Here is a 24,997-nt window from a genome sequence, read left to right as displayed (position 1 = left end):
TGTTCCCTGTTTACAAACGACAGGAGTAGTTTTGTACTTAAATGGAAGAGTAGAAGCCCAAAGTCAACAGGATATACAAGTAATATGAATGTTCCTCCCTTCCATTATCTCATTAAGCCCAGTCAAAGAATGTATGTATGCCACTGCCAACACATTTTAGTGCATCAACATATACTACTTTCATCAACATCTATAGAATAATTCAGACTGTTAATCACTATTAACCATCATGATCGATTACAAATATATGAAAAGAAATCCCCTTACGGTTAGAACTTCAACATCTAATGCTATAATTTTTCATCATAATATATTTTACGGAAGTGATTAATGTCAGTTAGAACTTCAACATCTATGCTCTAATATTTTGAAGCGTGACGGAGATATGCATGCTAAAACAAATATGGAATATCTTAATTTAGTGGGATATTTATATATGCTGAAACATTTTGTTACGGATAAACTCAGAAGAGCCTAAGAAGGATGGGAAGGAAGCCTGATATTTTTATTGCGGGAAAACTCGGGAGCCCATAATTTAACGTTACTGAGCAGATCTATAACATATTGACATACAAATAAAAAAGATAAAAAAATAAAAGGGGAGGAGGAGATGGGCAAAGAAAAGGAAGCCGCCTCCTCTCCTTTTCCTCCACCATTAATTTGATTCCCCCATTGGTCTTCTCCCCTCCATTGGGCTGCTCAGATTCCTCTTCCTGTCCTTTCTTCACCAGTTTCCTGCCTGTTACCCCTTTCCCCGCTCCATTTCTCTCTGGTCTTCTTGGACTGCGCAGAACAACTCAGAGACCTCTGTTTGGGGTTAATAAAAGAGCACGAGAAGTGCTTTCTGAGACCCTGTTGTCTGGGTTATCAGGTCTATATTGGTTTAATGGGCTCCCGGAAAGCACAACTCTTTGTAATTTAGAACTATAAAGAACAGTTTTTTTTTTTTTCTTCCTTTCGTTTTTTTTTGGTGGATCTCTTATTTAGTTGTTGTGAATATTGCGAACCGGAAGAAGCAAGGAGTGGTGGAAATGGGAAAGAACGGACCTTGCCATCACTGTGGAGTTACAAGTGAGCGTTTGTTCATGCTTCCAATGAATATTTCCATGCAAAACATGGGAGAAAAATTGGATCTTTCCTTGGCTTCTCTATTTTTAGTCTTTCTCGTTGTCTCTTCGTTCTTGATAGTTTAATTTCTTACAATTAATTGGATGTTCTGGAAGACGGCACCCATTTAATAGCCATTTTTATTTAACTTTTGCCCCTCGATTTGTTTGGCCTCAATTTTACAAATCGGTAAAGTGTGTTGAAGTTGTTTTCTAGGGAAGGGATCTCGTGTTATGCATCTCGAATACTGTAGGTTTAATAGTTAGTTCATTGTTTCATTTGATTTTTTTTTCTTCTTGGTTCATTCTTTAAGCGGTTCCTTTGGAAGTAATTAGATTCATCCTGGTAATTGATGTGAATGAGTTTAATTTGAAGCCGGTGCTTCAAATTGGTGAATTTGGTTATTGAGGTTCACTCATTGGAATGTCTATGCTAAGCTCATTAATATCCCTAATTCTCAACTGTCTAAATGGCTTCCAAGACCATAGGAACCATCATCTGTTTCATATTATTGGTCCTTTTTATATCAATCGTGCATGCATCTGAGGATTCTCAAGAAATCAACCTATCTGCAGCATATCATGTTAAATAGTTAAGTTGCAGTTATGAATGTATTCTGTCCAATTACTCTTCTTAGTAGCTCATTGATATCCCTAATTCTCAACGGTCTAAATGGCTTCGCAAGACCGTAGGAACCATCATCTGTTTCATATTGTTGGTCCTTTTTATATCAATCGTGCATGCATCTGAGGATTCTCAAGAAATCAACCTATCTGCAGCATATCATGTTCAATAGTTAAGTTGCAGCTATGAATGTATTCTGTCCAATGACTCTTCTTAGTAGCTCATTGATATCCCTAATTCTCAACTGTCTAAATGGCTTCGCAAGACCATAGGAACCATTATCTGTTTCATATTATTGGTCCTTTTTATATCAATCGTGCATGCATCTGAGGATTCTCAAGAAATCAACCTATCTGCAGCATATCATGTTAAATAGTTAAGTTGCAGCTATGAATGTATTCTGTCCAATTACTCTTCTTAGTAGCTCATTGATATCCCTAATTCTCAACTGTCTAAATGGCTTCGCAAGACCGTAGGAACCATTATCTGTTTCATATTATTGGTCCTTTTTATATCAATCGTGCATGCATCTGAGGATTCTCAAGAAATCAACCTATCTGCAGCATATTATGTTAAATAGTTAAGTTGCAGCTATGAATGTATTCTGTCCAATTACTCTTCTTAGTAGCTCATTGATATCCCTAATTCTCAACTGTCTAAATGGCTTCGCAAGACCGTAGGAATCATCATCTGTTTCATATTATTGGTCCTTTTTATATCAATCGTGCGATTCTCAAGAAATCAACCTATCTGCTACATATCATGTTAAATAGTTACATTGCAGCTATGAATGTATTCTGTCCAATTGCTCTTCTTAGTATGTACAAGTGTTTGGAGTGCTTTTTTTTAGTTATCTATTTGTGGACATAGTCCCATTCTGATATGAGGATTTAATTGTCAAAGGCAAATAGATATTTTTATTCTTATATCTCAGTTGCTTTAAGAAGCAACTCAGTTGTATCATTCCTCACTTTTTTCTCTCTCATCATTATGTTGGCTTTTAGCACTATTCTTCTTTTCTCCTATTGTGCTAGTTGTGATATGTAAAGGTCTATTAATATATTTACAAGGATCTATTATTAACCTCAAGCTCTTTTCTCCTATTGTGCTAGCTTCCATCAGAACATTTAATCTTTGTGACGACTCACAATATTGCCATAATTTTGTTTGTATAGCTTTGAAAAATTTATCTACTAGATATACATATTCGACTAAGTAAAAATGATATCTCATACACTTGATTGTAAACAAACCATGTATCATTTTGATGGGATTTTGGAAGGAAAGCACCTGGAAGCAATTTCTTGTTTCTAGAAATAGACAGACAATCTACACAAGTTATAATGATGATGCTTATGTTATTTTATCATTTAGGGAAGACTAAACCTTGGCCTTCATCGGGAATTTTATGTGTTTGGACCTTAGATAACTTAATGCTGCAGGGAAATATTTTAGAATGTTATGGTATTAGAAAGAACACAATAAATTGATCTAACTATCGCTTCTCATTTTTCCATTGTTTAATTGATATGGAATGAATAGATTTTGGTTATCTCCTTCATAGTAACATCACTTTTATCATTCTACTGCTAGGTTAGTTTTGCATTCTTTATTTTTTTCTTTGGTGGTTTTAACAGAAAGTATTCTGACCGTCTAATATAACCATTATTTTTGTGCCTGTTGTTCTAAAGCATCTTTCAGTAGATAAAATTAATAGCCTTGTGTTATATAATTATAACTGCTGAAGATAATACGACAATAGGTACCCCTCTTTGGCGGAACGGGCCACCTGACAAGCCAGTTTTATGCAATGCATGTGGTTCAAGGTGGAGAACCAAGGGTTCGCTTACAAATTACACCCCACTACATGCTCGTGAAGCTTTTGACTTGGAAAATTTGAGAACTTTCAAAGTTGAAAGCATATCCTTCAAACCCAAAGAGCAGCAGCTGCAGAAGAAAAGGCGGAGCAGCAATCCATTGGAAAGTTTGCATGCAATGCGGTATTCTGATCAGAACTTCTGCAAGATTGTTGAGGGGAACACTAGCAATCGATCTAGTACTGGATCAGCTATATCAGTTTCAGAGAGTTGTGCACATGTTGGAACTATTGATGCAAATGACATGACAGGTTATGATTCATTTCTGTTTATATTGAACATCTGATGGTAATCTATTGTAAGTGTGTGATGTATGTTTCAACTTTTATTCCATATTTGTTACAGTATATGTCGAAAGATCACACATTTAACAGAGATTCTGAGGGAGTGAAGTCAAAAGAGTGTATTTAACTCCAGAGGGTTAATTTCAAGATAATGTTTTAAACATGTTACATCATTTCGTTACAGATGTGATGGCAATAGCTAAGTCCTCAATTAGTTCTAAAACTAGATGTGATGGCAATGTTTATTACATCATGAGATAGTGTAGTTGGCTCCTGTTGATATGTTTGATTATTTTTTTGTTACATCTTATAACAAAATGAATTTATTTTCCTAGAAAAAATATTTATTTTAATTCTTGCACCTTCACAGTAAGCTTCATAATCATTCTATATATTAACTTTTGTTGTTACTCCCTCACATTAGGCTTCATAAGTGTCCTTTTGATAAGCTGTTGGAAGATTTCAAGTGATCTTTTCTAGAAACAATATTCCCCTTAGACAAATAACATCTATCCTTTAATTTTTTTAAATAGGTCTAAAGAGGAAGCTGTGGAATCTATGATTATTCTTTTTGTACCACAGGATGGTATAAACCAAATTGCTCTGGAATATCACTTTCTGTATACATAGTCAACATAATTTCATAGGAAGCCAAGTGTGAACAAAGATAAAACATTTGATGCGAGATATTGATCTTGAGTTAATAGTTGTGATATTGGAAAATATTAAAATATTCTTGATGGAGTATGTCCTAGTTTATATAGCAAAGCTTGTAAAGAAATACACTTTGCAAGGAGATTTGATTGCTTATGGTGGAGGGAATCTGTCCATGTAGTTTACCCCAAATGGTTGGGATCTTTTGACTTGTTCTGATGGTATTGACGGTGGCAATGGTAGTAGTTGAGCTGTTTGTGATGTTCCCTAGGCTTCTATATGAGCATTTCCGATGGCTTCCTTGAAGCATGCTTCTTTGTTCAAAATAACCTTATCAAAGTTAACCAAAATGCTCTGAAGTCTTACAATCACTGAAGTTATTTTTCAGTTCTTCACATCCTTAAATAATCTGTAGGTACTTTACCATCCTTATTATGCAGTGCCTGATTATCCTCGATTTTCTTGATTCTCATAATTTGAGCAAATGCTGATAATATTTATGTTGTATGTTACTTTCACATGAGAAGTTAAAGACTTGAACGAGTTATCCACTAATGGAAGTCTGATTCAGCCTTTGTTGTTGAAGTACTTGTTACTTAAAAATTTTCTTTTCCTATTATCATCAATTTAGACTTGACACTAAATGGCTTTTCCATCACATATTCAGGTCTAGCAAAATCAAATGTTTGGGAATCATTAGTACCATCCAAGAAAAGGACATCTGCGACTCACCCAAAGGTCTCTCCTGTTGAAAAGCTGACAAAGGACTTATACTCCATTTTCTATGAACAACAGTCATCTAATCTTTCAGGATCATCAGAAGAAGATCTGATTTATGAAAGTGGAACCCCACTTGATTACACTGAGATAGGTTATGGAGGTTTGCTCATTAGACATCCCAATTCCGAGTACATAGAGGACGAATCAGAAGCAAGCTCGCATCCAGTAGATAAATCATACATCATAAATGAGAGATATGCAGGGTTGACGTCCTTCCCTTTAGACACCAAAAGCAAGGGAAAAAACTTCTCAGACAGTGGCACTCACAAGCTTAAGAACTTGACACAACATATGTCCCAAGAGACTGCTATGAGGTGCTTTACACACTTTACAAGTGATGTTTTTTTGTTCTGACTTGTTTCAAAATATTACTTTTCATCAGTTTTGGTATATGCACAAATTATTGTGTGACTTAATTTACAAATCTTGCCCATGTATTGTCTATGTTATTCTTTGCAGGGATAAGACTTTTGGTGAGAAGTTAAAGATCCTGCAAGACAAAGACTCACCCTTGCTCTCTGCAGATCTAAATGTAAGATTAGAGCTTCTGTTATATTTGTTTGACGACTAATTCAAGGTAAATGGATGCACTTGACAAATGTAATAACCATGAGTAGTTAGTAAATTTTACTATACTAACTTATATTGCAAAATTGAGCTTTCACTATAACTGTTCATCTTTATGCAGGATATCATCAATTTTGATATTTTTATGAAATACTTAGCAAATGAGGAAAAGCAGTTGTTGATGACATATCTGCCTTCCATAGATACTGTCAGATCTCCAGAAAGGTTCTTTCCTTTAGTAAAAATTAAATTGTCTTTATTGTCTTGTAATTTAAAACTGCACTATTTTTGTAATTGTCTTGTTCTATTCTTGAATGTGCAGCCTCAGAACCATGTTTAGAAGTCCCCAATTCTGCGAGACATTGTCAGATTTCCAGCAATTGCTTCAGGAAGGAACTTTTGATCTCTCCTTCTCAGAAGCGAATGTTGAAGACTGTAGGACATTAAAGAGACTCATATTACATGACTTGAAAAGATTTAGATGGGTGGAGTACTATGAAAAATTAAAGGTATTGACCCATAAGTTTTACCTATTAATCTATGTTCTAGATTCTTCAGGGACTTCTTTGGGCATGATAAAATATTTGCAAGTGAGTTTCTGATGATCAGGGAATAAACATGTAAACAGATAAAAGGACGAAAGGGTAAAGCTATAGGATCAAAATTTCCTGGAATTGACAATTTGGTATCCATCAAAAGGCCTCATGACAGTCGAAACCAGAATTCTTCAGGTTTGATCTCATCACTTCTCTGTTGTAGTTTCTTTCTTCTCTTTGCTTTTGTCATCTTGATTTGTGATAACTTTTCCTTCTCTACTTGTTGGAGTATCTTTACCTACAAGGCATCCATCTTTAATTCTTAATGCTGTCAGAATCTGTGTTTGATCCTTAGAAAATAGTTGGTTAATGGCATCGGAGGTTTTTGTGTTTAGATGCAGGACCATATTCCAGATCTTAAACCAAAGTGCTTTACTATATTACTAAACTATAAGGTTGAGCTGCCTTTGAACACTTTTGTTTGTACAGGAACATGCATGATTGTGTGTGGTATGCTTATGCATTTAAAACTTTACGGATAGGGGAATTTCTCAGAAGCACCCATATCCTTAATATCTTTATGTATGCTTGTTATTACATAACTAGTGCTAGCACCTCAGGTGGACTAAATCATACTATTTTTCTTGATTTGTTTTTAACTCCTCAAATGCTGGGAGCTTTGATGGACTAATGGTGGCTAGTTATTGATGAACTTCTAGCCAAAGGTTTATGGTGGTTGATGATGTTGCCTACCAAAAACTGCCTATAATTTTCATGACAAGTACAGGCTTCATCAAGAATAAGTCATACTTTTTATTCGGGATTGTTTACTTATTCAATTAGCTGATTGAACCAGTAAGGGAATGATTGTCATCAGGCTAATGTTAAAGAAAGTCATTTATGTTGGGAAATTAATTTTAACGGTTCCAAGTGGCAGATATCTGTCTTGATGTAGTGCTGGAAGTAGGTGGTTCCTCTTCCAGAATTCATGCAGTTAAATCACTGAATCACAGTTAAAGTTGGCATAAGCTACCAAACACAGTGATCATTATTGTTATACCAATTATATGCTTGAATGCTGGCAGTAGAGATGTACTGTCTTGCCAATCTAATGCATCTTCAGTAAATAAGAAGTGCTCTTCCATTCTGTGAATCCTTAAGTGTCCTCATTTATCATATGTTCACTTGGTTAAGTGGTTGTACAAAGAATTATGATAAGATTTCCAGCAACTGTTATGTTTGCCTCTCATGATCTGACACTTCTGCATGAAAGTACCATCACTGCTCTCTGAGCTAATAAAATTTGCTCATATGCTTTTGAGGAAGCTAGTTTGTATCTCAAGAAATAGGTAACGATATCCAGAATTCAGGACCCAGTGATGTATGGTAAAACAGTTGGAAGAAATATTTATCATCTTACCTTGATTTTATCTCATGACATCAAGTTGATTAAGGATAGCATGCTAGAACTTCACTTCTAAAAGGCTAGTTATGTTGGATGCCCAAAATAAAACATCGAATGAGTGTTAAGTTGCCCTAGGCTCAGCGGCACAATGTTTTGGCGTAACTTCTTAGGGGTATACAACCCCATCAGATGCTCAATGCTCACGGTTTTGCAATGTTGCAGAGTTGTCTTCTTCACTACCACCATTGGTTTTGTTTTCTCATTTTGATCTTTGTGTTTCATCATGCTCATGCATCAAATAATTTAACTGCCTTATGTGTTCAGTAATTTACATCGGACTAAAGGCTTTAAAATCTGGTACTTTAATTGAGAAATTTAGTGGCCTCCTGAAAAGAATTTCCTCTTGATAATTCCATTGATGATAAGAATATAATTTCTATAAGACAATTAAATTGTTCCTTTAGTAATACATACTTGATGCAAAGAGCTATATGCAGCTAATTCTTTTGTCTGATAAGCAGATTAGTTATTTTTTGAATTTCAGATCTGAAAGCCACCACTAAAAGCCCTAAGAGAGCTTGTAAACATGTGGTCTCGAGTTCTCCTTCAAACAATTTACATCATCTTGAATCTAGTGATACAAGGTCAAAATTAACCAACAATGAAGATAGCTTTGAGAAAAACAAATGCGATCACTTCAGACACAGGAATTTTCAGGCATCTCCTCTGGATATATGCTCCATGTCAGTTCCTTCGCAGTATACTGCTGATAGTTCTGATCATGATTTGCTTCTCAATGTTCCTAGCAATGCATCATTCCCGGAGGCAGAACTCCTGCACTGCCATCCATGGAAAGAGAAATCCAGTTCTCTGGCAGAGAGTGTGGTTGCTGAAATAGAAGAGAGTTCTTCCAGATTTCAGTCATCAAGTTTGAGGAATAAGCCGAAAATTCATTGAGAATATAGTATGGATAATGTAGTTGTACGGGCATATCCTTTCTTTCCCTTACGACATAATCCGAAGATTAGTGCTTAACTGATGGGCATTTGATGCCAACTACTCTTACCAACTCCTTGTCTCCTGAAGTACTACTTACTATTCGGCCTCGTGTTACCTGTAATCTGAAAACGACATTCACAGTTGGAATTGAGATTGGGCTGCTCTCCTACTTGTATAGCCTGGCAAGAGTTCATGATATGGCTCAGGGTGAAAGCGGGAGCTTCCATTAGCAGTGAAGTTTGTATCTATTGCCATTGGAGTTGTGGCCTTGCAGTGTATTTTGATGCTGTTTGATCAGTAAAACATTGCTTGCAGAAATATTAACTTGGGATCTATATATTCTGCTCTCGTTTTTGGCAGATCATGCTCCTCCACTTGCACCCTGAAATCGCATTTTAGATTCTTAATGTTGTTGATCTTGATAATACAGTACTATAGCATGATATTTTGTAGGGCGGATGCCTGCACAAGCTCACACTGCGACAATGTCCATGCTTGTATTGAACCTCTTTTATGATTCCCTTTTCATGCATGGCTCATCTAAACTTTATATTTACAGAGGGTGCAGAGGTTTCTGCGAACTCTTATTTGAAATGATTTCGTCATCCAACCAAGCTTCTTAACATGACATCAGATATTGACATCAACGTTGGATATCATCAAAACAGGCATTGTAATCTATATAACGTCAACAAATACAAGATTCGGACGCTACATTTGGCAGTCATGCGCTCCATGATTGACTACATGCTCTGTGCTGCGGCCAGCCAACTGTTGTTGTGCCCTTCAACTTCTTCCAGGCTTCTAGGGTTTCGGTCAGGTCATGTACCTTCGCTTTTATGCTTCGACAACAGTTCGCATGCACTGTAATCACTTCCTTGGAGTTCTTGGTGACTTGACAGAATCCGCTGAAGTAGAGGGTGTCCAAGAAGCGAACACTCACGCCCAGCCGCTTGAAGACGCCATTAGATTTCAGAAACTCCAGAACATCTTGATCATGCATCCTTTTGAGGGTTTTTCTTGATTCGAACCACATGTCGAACAGCTTGATGGTCTTGTTATTTGAGGCCACATAGAAAAAGCCAGTGTTGATGTGATTGGAATCATCGTAAGGCCTGCCATTGTAATAATCACAGCTTATCTGCAAGTCCTCCCCAGAGAGACTCAACCTGGAGAATGGATTCCTTAGCCACATTATGTCCATATCCTGATTACAGAAACAGAAGAAGATCTTAGATGAATTAGATGTCTTTTGGTTTTCAAGCCATCGTTTGACCTCTGAGGCCTTTGTTTTACCATACCAAAATGAGGGATTGAATGATGAGCATCAGGCAAACCAAAGCAAAGTTAGATGGGTAATTTAACCTACCGTGAAAATGAAGTTGTATCCATGCTTGAGAACTTCTCCAAGAACCACAACTTTTTGCCACACCAAATTGATGTATCCATCAGACATGAAGAGCTGCTCTTCGGAGAAATTGAGACCCTCAGAAACAAGCCTGTAGCAATGAAGTCTGTGCATTTTACAGCGGTCGAACGCAGTCTGATCGACTGTGATGAGGAAGAGGTGGGTGATCAAGAATGCAGTATCCTCCCCTTCCTTCAAGCTTCTTAGGAAAAGATCGAGCATGCCGTTCTCTTCAACATACGCCTTATTCAAGTAACTGATGACCAATGTCTTGTTCCCCATAGCAGCAGCTTGCAGAGATGTTTTCAGCTGATGAGTCTGGGCATGAGCAACAAGATGATGCATGAGCCTGAAAGAATTCTGAACTCTTTTACGAAACATAACCTTACTCACTTGTATGATAAACGTAGAACTGACCTTCCGTGATTGGGCACAAGAACTGTGAGCAGGGAATGTGACATTAGGTGTTCCATTATTATATGTTTTCCAGACATCTAAGATGGCTGTGAGATCAGCAAACTTTGCTTTGCTGCTGGGGCAGCAGTTTGCATGCACTGTGGCGGCCTTCGCAATATCAAGAGTACCCTGACAAAAATTGGTGAAATGTGCTGTGTCCAAGTATCCCACTTTCATGTCCAACTGCTGGATGAACCTTTTAGATCTCATAAGATGAAGCACATCATCTCCCTTCATGCTTCTTGACTCATTCATCACAGCATATGATTGCTTGAACAAGGCCATGGTCTTCGTATTTGAAGAAACAAAGTATAAGCCACTGTCGTATAGATCGCCACTTAACAGCATGTCTTCTCCATTGTGATTCAACCTTGCGAATGGGTTTCTTAGCCACATGACATTCATATCCTGCAAGCAAAGAAATATGTAAGGCTGCGAACCCAATATAAACTTCGCAAGCCGACAAAACTATTCGGGTCTTTTTCCATGGTGTTGGCAGTAATCGATGGAATCAGTGTGAAGAAACTTACTGTGAAGATGAAGCTGTACCCACGCAAGAGAACTTCTCCAAGGAATAGGGTTAGCGTCGAAGCGAGGCTGATTAAGGTTGTAGATTGGCTGCTTAAGGCCGGAGAAAGGAGAAGAGTGTCAGTGTAAAGCTGATGGCAATGGAGTTGAAGAACCATGCAGTGGTTGTATGCAATCTGATCGGTGGCGACGAGGAGAACGTGTCTGATCAAGAACGCAGTATCCTCCCCTTCTCGCATGCTTTGGAGGAAAAGCTGCAGCATTCCATTGTCTTCCACAGAGGCCTCGTTGATCACTCCTATTATCAAGGTCTTGTTCCTCGTGGAAGCTCCCTCTAATTCTATCCGAAGTCCATCTTTTGGATTCGTCTGTGGACATGTACAACAAGGAAATATAGAAAAAAGTAGAAAGAAATAAAGCAAAGTTGCGCCATTCTCTGGTATTTAAAATCTACACAAGATGGATGATTTCCTTAGGGAGTTCTGAAGTAGTCTGTACGTAAGTGTTTTATTGTCTGCAATAAATATGCTTCACAACTTCGTATAACCCTTTGGATTAATCCGAAGTTGAAAGTGAGTAAAAATTAAGATTGAGATTTAATGAGCATAAGATTATTATTTTGGATTTAAAACTTTTGAGTTTGTAGTTCATACTCTAATAAAATTATTAAGTTATCTTACGTCATAATACTTCATTTATAGTTGTCTACTTCACACCAATCAAAACTATTATATTAATTATCTCATTAGATACTTCGTCACATCTTAGAACTCGACATCGATTTCCTTTTATGTGGAAAAGGTTTTAAATACTTATTTTTGAGTATGTTTCAAATTCAAAAATATTTCTCTTAGTAACCACTCTAAGTAGACGAAGAATGACTGGGCTTCTATTCTATGGGGAAGGATTTGTATATAGTACTCGACAATCAAGCAGCAGCAGCACCCTTGTGTCTCTTCCAAGAAAGAGCAGTCTGAATGAATCATTTTGGGGAATCAACAACCCACCCGAGCTTTAGGACTCCCTGTAGATAGCATGTAAATAACACTCTTGACACTCACAAAACAGAGGTTCTGCTGAATCCTTGAAACGGGAAATTATGGACAATGAAATGCCTCTATCATTGCCCGGTGGTGGAGATAAAGACAAACCAGAAGCTTACATATCGAGGAACCTGAAGCATGCATGGGATGATGTTGGGCAGTCCCATCAACAAAACCTGTTGAAATCCCAAGACTAGAACTAACAGGCGAACTGTGTGCGAGCCGTGAGATGATTACAGATTTCCTCAAACTGTGTGCGAGCCGTGAGATGATTACAGATTTCCTCAAACTGTGTGCGAGCCGTGAGATGGAAACTGCACAACGTATTTTGAGCAGGGGTACGTACGTACCAGGCGAAACATGGGTAGTACAGAAGACACCTGCGGCAGCCATAAGCTATCGGACACCAACACGGTGACCACAAGAAAGCCAGCGGCGCAACCCGAGACGACGAAGCCGTGGCGGCGGAAGCCCATGTTCGATCTCCTAAGTTCCGAGAGAGGTACGCACCTGCGGTAGTGATGAGGTGATCGATCTGGCGAACTCTTCGAAACCAAATTGGCTTGGTCGAAGACCCGTTGATGAGGTGATGACTATTCAAGACACTAAAAGTTACGTGTTGGATCATCTCTATCTAAGCCAACCAATAAAATTCACGTTTATGTTTTCCTTTCCTGTGTAGACAATATATTTACATCGGGGAGTCGGTGGATGCAATCAGTTTTTGCGGCTGCACTGTTCTGTTTGACGCATATGCACAAAGCCGGTGGGCCACTTTCACAGCAATTAATGATGTGTCGCATGCTTGCCAACGAGAGGATTTCTTGCGACTGCTTAAATATTGGTCAATGAAACTGTATCTAGAGCTTAACAATTAGATCTTAATCAGAGTCACATTGGCAATGCTGCCAGTCATGTGATGCAATTAATTCCCACCCGACAAGGAAATCATTAACAGTTTCGACCATTTTACCTGCTTCTTAATGCCTTATGGTTCATAATTTGGGAGAATATTAATAGTAATGTGTCAATTGGCTATATTAAACCGATTGTGCAGTGTTATTGACTTTTATGTGTACTTGTTATATGGATTGCGTGTCACAGTGTTAGACCGCGACTTTTGGAGCAAATCTTGATCAGGTCCACAAAATTTAATTTGATTCCAAGAGGTGTCGTTTATAAGCTTGCAAGTAACGTATCTGTCCCAACGAATTCTAATATGATACGTGTTAATTTTCAAATGTTAAGATGCTCCACATATAAGCCTTTAACCCCTTCTCGTTATCAATCAAGTACCCATTATCGTTTGCAAAATGCATGCGAAGTTCTCTTACTACTTAAATAATAACAATAATAATAAGGTCATAAATTAAAATCGATTGTATAAATCTTTTAAAAATTATATATTTAGTTAAATAAAAATATATATATTATTTTATCCTCTACCGAAATAATTATAAATTAATCTGCGAAATATTTCTTCGCAGGCTCAAATCGGTACGTTTGTCTTGTTCACAGACAAAGCCCATTACAGGCCCGTATTGAACCCTGGCTTATTTGTACATATGGTGCATCCTTGAACCAAATCCGTCAACAATAGAACAAAAAGCTTCCTAATTGCTCTCAAATCTGTGTTCAAATTAGGGAAAGTGAGATCCTAATCCACACTTGTCATCCTCTGAGTGGCCTTGCAATACTTGATTGTCAGGCTGGAATTTGCACCCGATCCCATCGGCACATTATCCTAGGGGAATGTAAGCGACCCTCAGGCGCTTGAAACTACCGACGAAACAAAAGATACAGGCGAGATGAACGGCCCAGATGCGCTACCCTTCTCTTATTCATTTCGAGCAATTCCTTCGCTCACTACTTTTCTGATTACTCGGAGTTCACTCGTTAGATGATTGGAGAATTTTAAGAAGGATCAGTGTTAAGACTGTTGCCTGTTAGGGTACGACTGAGAGTAATGGTGTGACGAGTGAGGGAAGCATTCGTCTATCCTTGATCCCCGATTTGCCTCGTAATTACGACGCCGGCCCTGCCGCTTCCCTTCGTCTGTAGCATTTGCCCTTCCGATCGCGAAGGGAAGAGCAGCTGCTCCCTCATCTCCTCTCGGAGAATGATAGGAGCGAAACCCTAATTTTCGATCAAATTCCGAGGTTTCTCTCTTTTTTATTTTTCGTCATATTCGTGCAACCAAGCATTTCCTGGCATCGGATTGGCGGTATCATTCGGATTTGTGGGTTGGTGTTCTATTTCGTCGCGACATGGGGAGCTGAGTTGATCTCTCGCAGGCTTTGGGAAAGGGGGGTTGTTAGGGGCGAAGAGGAGGGAGGTATGCATAGGGATCGGGGAGGGAGTGGGTCGAGGGTGGAGACTGGAGCCTCATATCGTAGGCGGATCAATGGCGCCCTCGACAAACACCTGGAGAGATCGTCAACGGCGACGTCGAAGGTCTTGAACCGCAGGGAGAGGGATAGGCTGTCGGTGCCGTCCACCTCTTCCGGAAAGCACCTCGAGGACCAAGACCAGCGTTCTGCTTCTCTTTCCAAAAACAAGTACTCAGATGGTTAGATTTTCTGTATTTTCTGCTATCTCACTTAGTGTTGTGTCTTCTTCTATATTTGGAGAATAAATGGATCTGTTTCTTTGGATATTTTAACAAGTTCTCATCATCGAATTGCTTAGGGTTTTTGTTAGTGTATGAAATTTTAAAGTAAAAGAACAGATGTATTTGGTGTAATAATGCAGTAAAAGTAGATTACCACTCTTGATGTCTCCAGTTACTTAGGTTTAGTTATTTATGGTATAGTTAGCATGTGAAATTGGTGATTTTGTTTCCTGCCGATATACCAGATTTTGTCTTTAAATATATACTGAAAAAAATTGTAATTTTGGATGAAATTCCGTGTTTTGGTAGAGTTAGATAGTTTGCTTGATGTTTTAATACTGGCATCATTTTTAAGAAGACGGATGAAGATTTATTTGTTTCATATTTTTCTTGTCACATGCTATTTTTAATTATTAAACCATCAGCATGCAATGTTTTTTTTGTACGGTAACAGTTGGAATTCTTATTTAATCTCCCCTTCTCATCTGTTTGCAAGTTCTATTTGATGTTGCATTATCAGGTTTAGGATACAAATATCTTTCTTTAAGTGATTAACAAGTCATTGCTTGGTTCAATGGCATTCTTTTTTTGCACTACCATTTAGTATTTGCATCAAGCTTTTGTAGTGGTGATGACATTTTGCGGCTAACATTGTATGGCACATATTATAAACCAAGTCCTTAGTAATGTATTGACACTTTATATTTGTCAACTGTTTATATTTAGGTCATTTATTGTTTTTTTGACAGTTTTGATTATATTGCATCTAACTTGAGTACTGATACGATGATCACAATAAGTTAGGCTATGTGTGTTTAGGGAATGGCAAAAGGAACTCTTTGCTTTCCCAATCTCAGGTTTAATAGGATATCGAAATCTTTCTTAAGAGGTGAGTTCCAGACTGTAGGAAATTAAAGCATTTCCGTACGCACACTTCCTTTATTCCTAGCTAGAATGTTTGGAAGCGGACATGAAATGCTGGTGGTTAAAGTATCACATAATGTATGTACATTATGTGAAGCATATGTGGTCAATCATAAGAATCCAAATAGTTTTTAGCTAAGTACAAATCTAGAATTATACAATCGACTATAAATTGTTACTAAATAAATATGTGCCAAGGTAAAATAAAAAAAATTACAGGATGTCAATTATTCTCATTTAGAAACTATTTCAGTGATAAACTTTATGAGGCAAGTATATATTGTATGATCGACTATAAATTGTATATATGTCTTCAGTTTTTGAATTGAGATCATAGCTTGTGTGGAATATTTGATGCTAAAATTCAGTGGTCTGGAGTTGGTGAGAAATGCCATAGAGATGAAATATAGTGCAATCTAGTTCTCAGTTGATTTTTCTTGTGCTTTTTTGAGAATTAGTGCACATGCATCTTGATTGTGTCATGATCATGGTTTTGTAAATGTGATGATAATTTATCATTCTCTCTTCCTCTTATTAATCCGCCAAACATATGCTGGCTTACTTGCTTCTAGTCATGGTGTGGAAAGATTGCTGATTTCTGTTGGTGGTGGTATATGTTGACTTCATCATCTGTATTCTCATGTGAGTCCAGTCATATTTATACGTGTAAGCTTTCTGACGATGCTTTCATTACTATTCCTGGAGCCGCAAAAAGAATCAGAAACAGATAGTGAAGAGTCAGATGTCAGTGGTTCTGATGGGGAAGACACATCTTGGATTTCATGGTTCTGTAATCTAAGAGGCAATGAGTTCTTCTGTGAGGTTGATGATGAGTACATACAAGATGATTTTAACTTATGTGGTCTAAGCAGTCAAGTACCCTACTATGACTATGCTCTTGATCTAATCTTGGATGTGGAGTCTTCCCATGGTAATTTTTAGTTTTGATGCATTTATCCTATGCATACTTTTGTCTTTATCCTTCTCAACATACTCATGTTATTCCCTGTGGTAATTCACTGATGACGCATGCTGCTGCATCGTTTGATCTTAATTTGCTTTTTGGTTTCCTTGGAATTGAAAGCAATAATTGTTAATTGTTAAATATGTTTTATTGTTTGCTTCCTATTAAGCTTTATATGGGAACTTTGAACTCGGGTCACTTACTTGTACCCTTTCATTCCTTGATTTTTATAGTTTTAAATTATTTATTGGAAAATTATAAAATACTTTAAATCTTGGGATAGCAATTGTATATTAAGAAATTTTAAATATCTCGTGTTTTATTTCATTCCAAAGGACATGATAGATGAGCATAACTTTATGGAATGAAAGCTTAAAATTTTAAAACAATTGAGAAGCCCAATAAAATCATCAAATTCACTATACTTTTATCTTATTGACAGGTGTAAACAACTGACATAAAATTCAAAGACACTCCTATTAAAAAATTCTTAAAGAAACTGAGGTTTTTCTTCTTCTTTGTTGAAGATAAGCTTTTGAGGCCTCCAAATCAGTTTCAATTTCGAGAAAAAAAACATTTGAACCTTTTGATTTGATTTTGGGATCATTGTGAATCAACACAAATTGAACTGTCCGAGATACACAGCTTGTTCCTTGCCTCTGATTAATATGAAACAGGATGCTAACCACTGGAAAAAAAAAGCTCATATACATGCTTATTTCTTATAAGTGTTTGTTGTTTGTTAAAAAAAAAAATAAATTGCGATTTAGTATTGGTTTTAAAAAAATGCGTTATTATGATATCATCTTTTTCATGAACATTTAATTTGAATATTGTCTAAGTTTAATTAAGTTGAGTTTTTGTTAAAGTTATCTATTATCTAGATTTTGCTATACTTGTCTTTTTAAAGTCTAAGGATGAAGTTCTTCACAAATTAAGATCTTTGAGGCTCAGACTAAAATCTAATTTGATAAGAGAATTAAAATCTTAAAGTCCAATAGAGAAGGTGAGTATACTTCAAATAAATTTGCCAAGCTATGTGAAGATCATAATATAATTCATGAAGTTATTGCTCTCTACTCACCTTAGCTTAATAGTAACCCAAAATTTATGGGAATGCTCTTTTATCTGTCTGTATCGAATTTTCTAAGACAATAATGATGTAACTTCTTATGAAATTTTTTTTACTGATAACAGATTTTTTACTAAAACATATTTACACCAATGGGAAGACAATATGATATAAATATATTTAGATTTTTTTTGAAACCCAAACAAACAGGATGATCAAATGAATATTTTTAAATTTAATGTTTTAATCCGAAAATAAAAAGTGTGTAAGTTCTAGATAATAAATAACTTTAATGAAACTTGACTTTATTAAACTTTGGTAATATTCTAACTAAATGTCCATTCAAAAGATAATATCATAATAATGCACATCTTTTAAAAAAAAATACTAATCCATGATTTGATTATTATTTTTTTTAAAAAACAACAATCGCTTGAGAAAATGGTTAGCATGTATATGAGCAATTCTTTTTTCAGGTGGGCTAGCACCCTATTTCTTATTTCATATTAATTGGACGTGAGCAAATAGGAAACTACAGGGATAGCACCTTGTAATTTTACCTGTTCATTGTAAACCCAGTATAGAAAATTTTCTCTCTCTAACAATCTAAGTGGAGGATATTGGACAAAAGATGTTTTTGGAGATTGAATTAAAATCTCTCTCTAACAAAATTTGATCAGTGATGGTCATAAATAGTAAAATTACAGGTGATCTCCATGGTGAACAACATAAGCAAGAAAGTTCTCTTGGCCAATATATGAAATTGGATTGCAGTTGTTAACAGTGGCCAAAACTGATCGAACTTGAGTTTTCAGTGTCTGATTAGAACTTGCTCAAACTGGAACTGCTAGTGTATATTGGTTGAAGAAACTTTTGTCTTTGATAATTGGTGTTGAAGTAGTCATTAAACAATTTGAGATTTTGCTTCTGGTATTTCATTTCTCTTCAGAAGCTTTCTATCAATTGCCTCTGTTGTTTGAATGATAGAATCTTGGGATCTTCTGTTGACAATTAGATTGCATTAGTAATAAACATTAAAACAGCCATTCTAAAGACGTGAGATTCAGAGAACAAGATATTGAGCTAAGTGGTTAGGCAAGGATATGAAAATATGCCATAAGCGGGGCTTCAACTCAAATTCTGTTAGTTGTATCAGGGAAGGGGATAATTGTTTACTTCCAATCTATAAAGGTGCATGGATCTTTAGCAAATTGATATAGTGAATCTGATTTAAATTTATCTTTGTTGTTCAAATTCAAACATTTATGCAATGGTGAGCTATATAGGAAGGAGAGTTCGCTTTTTAGCTGGCTTTAAACAATATGCATGTCAGCATTGTGTTAAGAAGCATTTGGGTGGAATATAATACATGTTATAAAAGGAATGTTAAACTATGTACAATATGAGCAAGTTCTTCCAAGGGGTTTTTACAAGGGGTTTTTTAAACGACATGATATGGCTGAAACTTATAATTTATAGATAAATGAACTTTTCATTTGTTCTTTGTGTATGTGTATTATATAGTTCAGTTTTCTCCCTTGATATAATTGTTCCATTAGAAGTTTCTTAGAAAAATAATCTTTGCTTTCAAGGGGTAAGACTATGGAAATTGTCCCTTCCTAAAATCTGCATGGAAGGGAAACTTACGGAATGGGGCTTGTCTTTGGGTTTATTTGTTATTTTATTATTCCAGATCTTTTAAATATTTCTTTTGGTTAAGTTTTGGACATCTGTACTTTTTTACTTAACAATAATATTTCAAATAACTTTAGAAGGCTTTGAACAGCTAGTTGCTACAATCAGGTGTTTATATTTTTTTTGATATTTTGCTAAACTCTATGTTGTTTGGTCCTTGTACTATCTTTATGGCATTGTAATTTGTTGTGCATGGCCAATATGAAGTAGGCTTAGATTGCAAAATGGGTGTTACAAGATGTGATGGGGATTGGTAGGATCATTTGAATTGAACCAATGGGATCGTACTCGATTGAGAAAATAACTCTAAATTTGCATATATATATGTATATATATATATATATATTCATTTTAAGTAGCTAAACTTTAAGAGATATGAAATGAAATAAAGACAATATAGATGTATGCTAAAAAAAAGATCTGTTTGTGTATATATTTCATGTCTATCTTTCATAAAAAATATTAAATTAGATAATATAAATAATATTTTTCAAGAAATGAAAACCGTAGAGAACAATCCATTAAAAATAACCATCATACATATTGTCCAAAGGTATTATTAGAGTTATTCAATTAATATTATGTATATATTATACAAAAGATATAAATTTATCAATTTGTAGCTTTAAAGATAATGATAAGCTTCATTATGGTTCTAATGCTTCTCTTATCACCAAACAAGTACAAGAAAATGCAAAAACATATAATGAAAACTATTTGAATTAATTCTGTCTCCGATTACATTTTCATTCATTTTTTTTAACAAATTAAGAATTACTCTCTATCATTCCCTTTTTATTCCTTATACCATTTCCTCTCTATCATACACAATAATGAATGACTGATGTTGTGACAATTGTGGTAGGTGAGAACTTTGATGGTCATAATAGATGTTATTCCCTTTTTTATTCCTTATAGCATTTCCTCTCTATCATACACGATGATGAATGACCGATATTGTGACAATGTGGTAGGTGAGAACTTTGATGATCATGATAGATGTGAATTATCAAATTTTATTTTCCTATGTTTGACAGTCGATCATTTTTCATCTCATCTCTATCTTGGCTCTCTTGTTTTTCCCCTTGACTCTTCTCTTTCTTCTTCTGAGGATGTGTAGTCAGCTGAAATTGTTCAAATTCTCCCAACTCAAGATGAGTGCAATTGATTCTAGATGTTCCCACCAATTTCTGTCCTAACCATATACTAGGTATGGATCAAGTATATCTTATTAAAATCAAGTGATAGGCAAACTATGAAATGTAGGTTGGAAACTCATGATTCTCTTTTCATGCACATGCTAGCTTTCTTTTACGATTATCACTGTTGATATAGTATTCTCACCTGTCTTATCGTAATCAGTTAAGAACGATAGTGAATTAAAAGTCAACTTTTCTTGTTAGTTTTATCATTTTCAAGTACTCCATGTTATTACTAGCTTTCCTTTTTCATCACCCTATTAAAGTTGATGGGCTTCAACTTGCCACTTGGTTCTCCATGTGTTTCATATGCCCATTGACAAACTTCCTTCGTAGTCCCAAGCAGTTAAAATGTTAGGGGTTCGAGTCCCATTGTCTCCTATGCATGTTATGTAATGGATGAATGGGTGGAAAAAAATAAGAAAAGTTCCTTCCCCTTAAGTAAATAAATAAATAAAGAGGAAATGGCAGTTTCAGGCATAGTACATATGCTATTTAGGCTACTCCTCAAGTGATTTTATTTAGTATCTGTACTTTCTTGTGGTACATACATTTTACTCTGTTCATTTAATTTAGATCTCATACTTTTGTCATTCAAATAGACTTGTATGCCATTCCTACTTTCTTGCATACCTATGTTAATGAGTGTATAAGTATCAGGTGTTGCAAAGCTTTGAACCTCCAAAATAATCAATTAATCATTGTAGTCCAGTGTGCTTCCAATATTCATGCCAATGTAAACCTTTTTTACTCTGTTTAAGTTTGATATTTCAGTGGTCCATCTCATATTGAACAATTGCATGATGATAAACTGCATACACATGAACAATAAACTCTATTGCCTACATGGTGATTTTTACTTTAAATATTATTTGTCGTTATGGTTGGCATCATGTGGTACCAATTACGTCTAATTTTCATGCCCAGGTGATTTGTTTACTGAAGAACAAAATGAGTTAGTGGAATCAGCAGCTGAGATGCTTTATGGTTTAATTCATGTCAGATACATATTAACCAGTAAAGGAATGGCTGCAATGGTGAGATCTTGTACTTATTCCCCATATTTGATGGTATCAGTTTTTATTCTTAATTGATTGGTATCAAATGACATTTTAAATTTTCAATTTTTTGTAGCTAGAAAAGTTCAAGAACTATGATTTTGGAAGATGCCCTCGAGTTTACTGCTGTGGCCAGCCTTGCCTTCCTGTTGGCCAATCAGACATCCCTCGATCCAGTACTGTGAAAATATATTGTCCAAAATGTGAAGATATATATTATCCTAGGTCGAAGTACCAAGGCAGTATCCTTTTCTAGCAATCATTTTAAAGTGAAAATAGCTTTCAAATCTGAAATACTTGTTAATTTTGTTTACATCATGATAAGCTGCTTTCTAATTTGTATTCATGCTACTCGTCGCATGTATAAATCAAATATATATTCAAGTTCGAAGTAACATGTTCCAATCAAATCCAAGATATTCTAGGATTTCATTTGGATTTTAATCTGGTCATATCCTGATCTGACATGAATTGGTACTACGACTATAGCAATAAGCCATAGTTCCCAACTATATGAGGTTAGCTACATTGATCCTATTGTGCCATTGAGCTTTGCTGAGGGACACTAGTCAAATATATGTTCAAGGGCTATCACATCCATTACAAAGGGCCATCATACCCATTATATTGTTTCTGGTGAGGTGTTTGTTGTCTTCTATTTTCTCATGGACCATTAATCTGAACTAACTTGCATGCACTTTCATAGCTATCCAATTCCACTTGAAGTTGAATTAATGGTTTAACCCATACATCAATGTATCTGATTATCATTTTGTGCTGTTGATAATATATGTGATTATGGTTAAATTGCATCATTTGAGTTGTTAATTGTACACAAAACTTACTATATTTACATATACCTACATGACTTTTCCATTGTGTAATTAGCTAATACAATTCCAAGAAGATCTTTTTAACTCGACAGCTGGACAGATCAACTAAAACAAACATTGATACAACCTGAATCAATCGTAAAGAAAATGCGGTATACGAAGATTTATTTTCATGACCTGGTCCATTATAAGAATTTGTTTGCATTATGCAAAATTAGGGTCAAGCCTGATGGTCTTGCAAGTCTTACATGGATGAATATGTTTATCCTATCAAATTCCCTTTCAGAAGTCAAAAATCAATATTTGAATGTTAGTTGGCCCACACACACACATATAATTGGAGGGAAGAACTCATACTACCCGTGTAAGTTGCCTTTAGATAAGTTTGTTGAACTTTTCTTGACTTTGTTAGATGTTGATGGAGCCTACTTTGGAACAACATTTCCTCACCTGTTTCTGATGACTTATGGACACCTGAAGCCGCAAAAGCCATCACAACGATACACTCCAAGGGTATTTGGATTCAAGATTCACAATCCTTGATGCCAGAGTTGATCTGTCACATGGAAGGGTCCGGCTGCAGCTAAATACACGACTCTATATTGAAAGAGGTTGCTGCCACAAACTGTATCAGTTCTCAGAATGTGACTGTACACAGTTTCACCATCGTAGAATTTTAGGAAACACCTGTCGGATGGCTTACCTATTTAGTAAGCTGTGTATCTCAGTGTACCTGTAACTACTGAACAAGTTTTATGGTTGATCGATTTGGCCTTCTGCATCGCAGGTCTTGCCCCTTTTGCATTGTGGCCCAAGATGAATATTTCAAACTCGACATCTACCATCACTACAATTAAAAGTTTCTCTTTCGAGGCATGTATGCATTTCAATCCTTGTACTTTTCTGATAGACCTTATATTTGTTCCAGGTGCTACAGGCCACTGCTGTAGTTCATGTAACTGTCATAATGATATTTAATTGTTTGGACCAATGGATTATGCAATGTTAGAGAGTGTTTAAAGCCCATTTGCATTATGCAACGGTGGCCACATATTTGAACCCATGAATGGTTGTATTAGCGAGGCAAAGCAAATAATTTCTGTTGATTGTTCTTAACAAATACTTTTTGCTCTCGGCTTCTGTGAAGTTTGTTGAACGGGACAGAAGAAAATTTCACTTGTTTCCTTGTATATAGGAAGACGTATATATAAGAAAAAAAAAATTATTCAAATAGATATAGTGTTAATCTAGTAGATATAGACAAATGAGATAATATAATTAGGAAGAAATCAATAATTATATCCTAGTTTATCACATCAATCTCGAGAATCAAATTCTAGCAGTTATTGAGAGATCTCAAACTCGAAGGTGTTCAACATCTCAGCTTGATGTTCAACGTCTCAGCTTGCTAAACTGTTGTTTTTGAAATCCTTTTGTGAAAATATATGTTATTTGTCGCTTGACTTGATAGGGATAAACAGAATATATCCAATATTGATTGATTCAATGTGCTTTGTTCGACCATTATGCATCCATCGGGTTGTGAGAGATACTAATTGCTACATTGTTATCTAAATATAATTTCACTAGTTGATTCCAAAAAACTCTTAACTAAAGATCTTCTAACATCTTTACTCTCGGCCCAATCAATATTTATGCATGCATCATTATCCCTTTTCTTAAACATCAGCCCCTTACCTTTCCTTAGACGTCAATATCGTCCCTTATCCGCCTGTGTTTGCACTTAGCTTGTGGTTGGGGTCAATGAGTGTTTCAGATGGTTTGCAACACAATATATCAATTTTCATAAATAAATCTAATATATATATTTCTTTTGTGACACTGAGATCTCTCCTTGGTTTTCTAGCTACAAGGATTTTAGTTTCTCTTATTCAATAAGATCGTTACCTATCAAGATAATGTCTTCTACGTACACAATTGAGTATTGAGACCTTTCCATTGTCAGCATACTTATTATAAAACATAATGTGATTTGTTCAGCTTTGCAAATATTCATAACTCTTTATAGCCTTAGTTAATCTATTAAACCATGCTCTAGGAGATTGTTTTAGTCCATAGAATGACTTCTTTTTTCGCATATTTTGTCAAACCTTAATGTTTCTTCAAAACCGAAAGGTAGATTCATATAGATTTTCTATTCTAATTTGCCATTAAGGAAGATATTTTTCACATCATACTATTATAGAGGCAAATCAAATATTGCTACAAAAGATATCAAACTATTATAAGGCAAATCAAATATTACTACAAAAGATAACAAGACTCGGATACTATTCATCTCTTGATAATCTATCAGTGTGTCTCTTAGCCACTAACCTTATTTTGTATCTCTCAATTGATTTGTCATCTTTA

General features: G+C 35.7%; 3 protein-coding genes across 9 annotated transcripts; 2 read left to right on the top strand and 1 right to left on the bottom strand.

Annotated features, from left to right (window-relative positions):
* Window positions 1–604: 604 nt before the first annotated feature.
* LOC135584280 (GATA transcription factor 27-like) lies at window positions 605–9,192 on the top strand. 4 transcript variants are annotated; one of them, XM_018825444.2, is made up of 9 exons: window positions 605–1,071; window positions 3,494–3,859; window positions 5,214–5,640; window positions 5,786–5,858; window positions 6,015–6,118; window positions 6,216–6,402; window positions 6,522–6,624; window positions 8,379–8,551; window positions 8,641–9,192. In XM_018825444.2, exons 1-9 carry the CDS (start codon window positions 1,032–1,034, stop codon window positions 8,725–8,727), a joined length of 1,560 nt encoding a protein of 519 aa, XP_018680989.2. In that variant the 5' UTR covers window positions 605–1,031; the 3' UTR covers window positions 8,728–9,192. The 4 variants fall into 4 exon arrangements, with proteins under 4 accessions (XP_018680989.2, XP_065004981.1, XP_065004982.1 ...); XM_065148909.1 differs by lacking the exon at window positions 8,379–8,551; XM_065148910.1 differs by lacking the exon at window positions 8,641–9,192 and having other exon boundaries at window positions 8,361–8,497.
* Window positions 9,193–9,417: 225 nt separating this feature from the next.
* LOC135636831 (uncharacterized protein At1g28695-like) lies at window positions 9,418–12,855 on the bottom strand. The gene is made up of 5 exons (XM_065148907.1): window positions 12,619–12,855; window positions 11,228–11,593; window positions 10,659–11,105; window positions 10,203–10,559; window positions 9,418–10,040 (listed from the first exon to the last, which is right to left on the bottom strand). The coding sequence occupies exons 1-5, from the start codon at window positions 12,742–12,744 to the stop codon at window positions 9,558–9,560; spliced, it is 1,779 nt and encodes a 592-aa protein (XP_065004979.1). The 5' UTR covers window positions 12,745–12,855; the 3' UTR covers window positions 9,418–9,557.
* Window positions 12,856–14,262: 1,407 nt separating this feature from the next.
* Window positions 14,263–23,514, top strand: LOC135637272 (putative casein kinase II subunit beta-4). 4 transcript variants are annotated; one of them, XM_065149886.1, is made up of 5 exons: window positions 14,278–14,837; window positions 16,456–16,734; window positions 21,661–21,770; window positions 21,868–22,033; window positions 23,037–23,514. In XM_065149886.1, the coding sequence occupies exons 1-5, from the start codon at window positions 14,606–14,608 to the stop codon at window positions 23,165–23,167; spliced, it is 918 nt and encodes a 305-aa protein (XP_065005958.1). In that variant the 5' UTR covers window positions 14,278–14,605; the 3' UTR covers window positions 23,168–23,514. The 4 variants fall into 4 exon arrangements, with proteins under 4 accessions (XP_065005960.1, XP_065005958.1, XP_065005961.1 ...); XM_065149887.1 differs by having other exon boundaries at window positions 14,296–14,837; window positions 16,519–16,734; XM_065149888.1 differs by having other exon boundaries at window positions 14,263–14,837; window positions 21,868–23,112.
* Window positions 23,515–24,997: the final 1,483 nt, after the last annotated feature.

This window comes from Musa acuminata, chromosome BXJ3-4, assembly GCF_036884655.1.
Source record: "Musa acuminata AAA Group cultivar baxijiao chromosome BXJ3-4, Cavendish_Baxijiao_AAA, whole genome shotgun sequence".
Lineage (NCBI taxonomy): Eukaryota > Viridiplantae > Streptophyta > Magnoliopsida > Zingiberales > Musaceae > Musa > Musa acuminata.
This window is presented reverse-complemented; position numbering and strand designations above follow the sequence as displayed.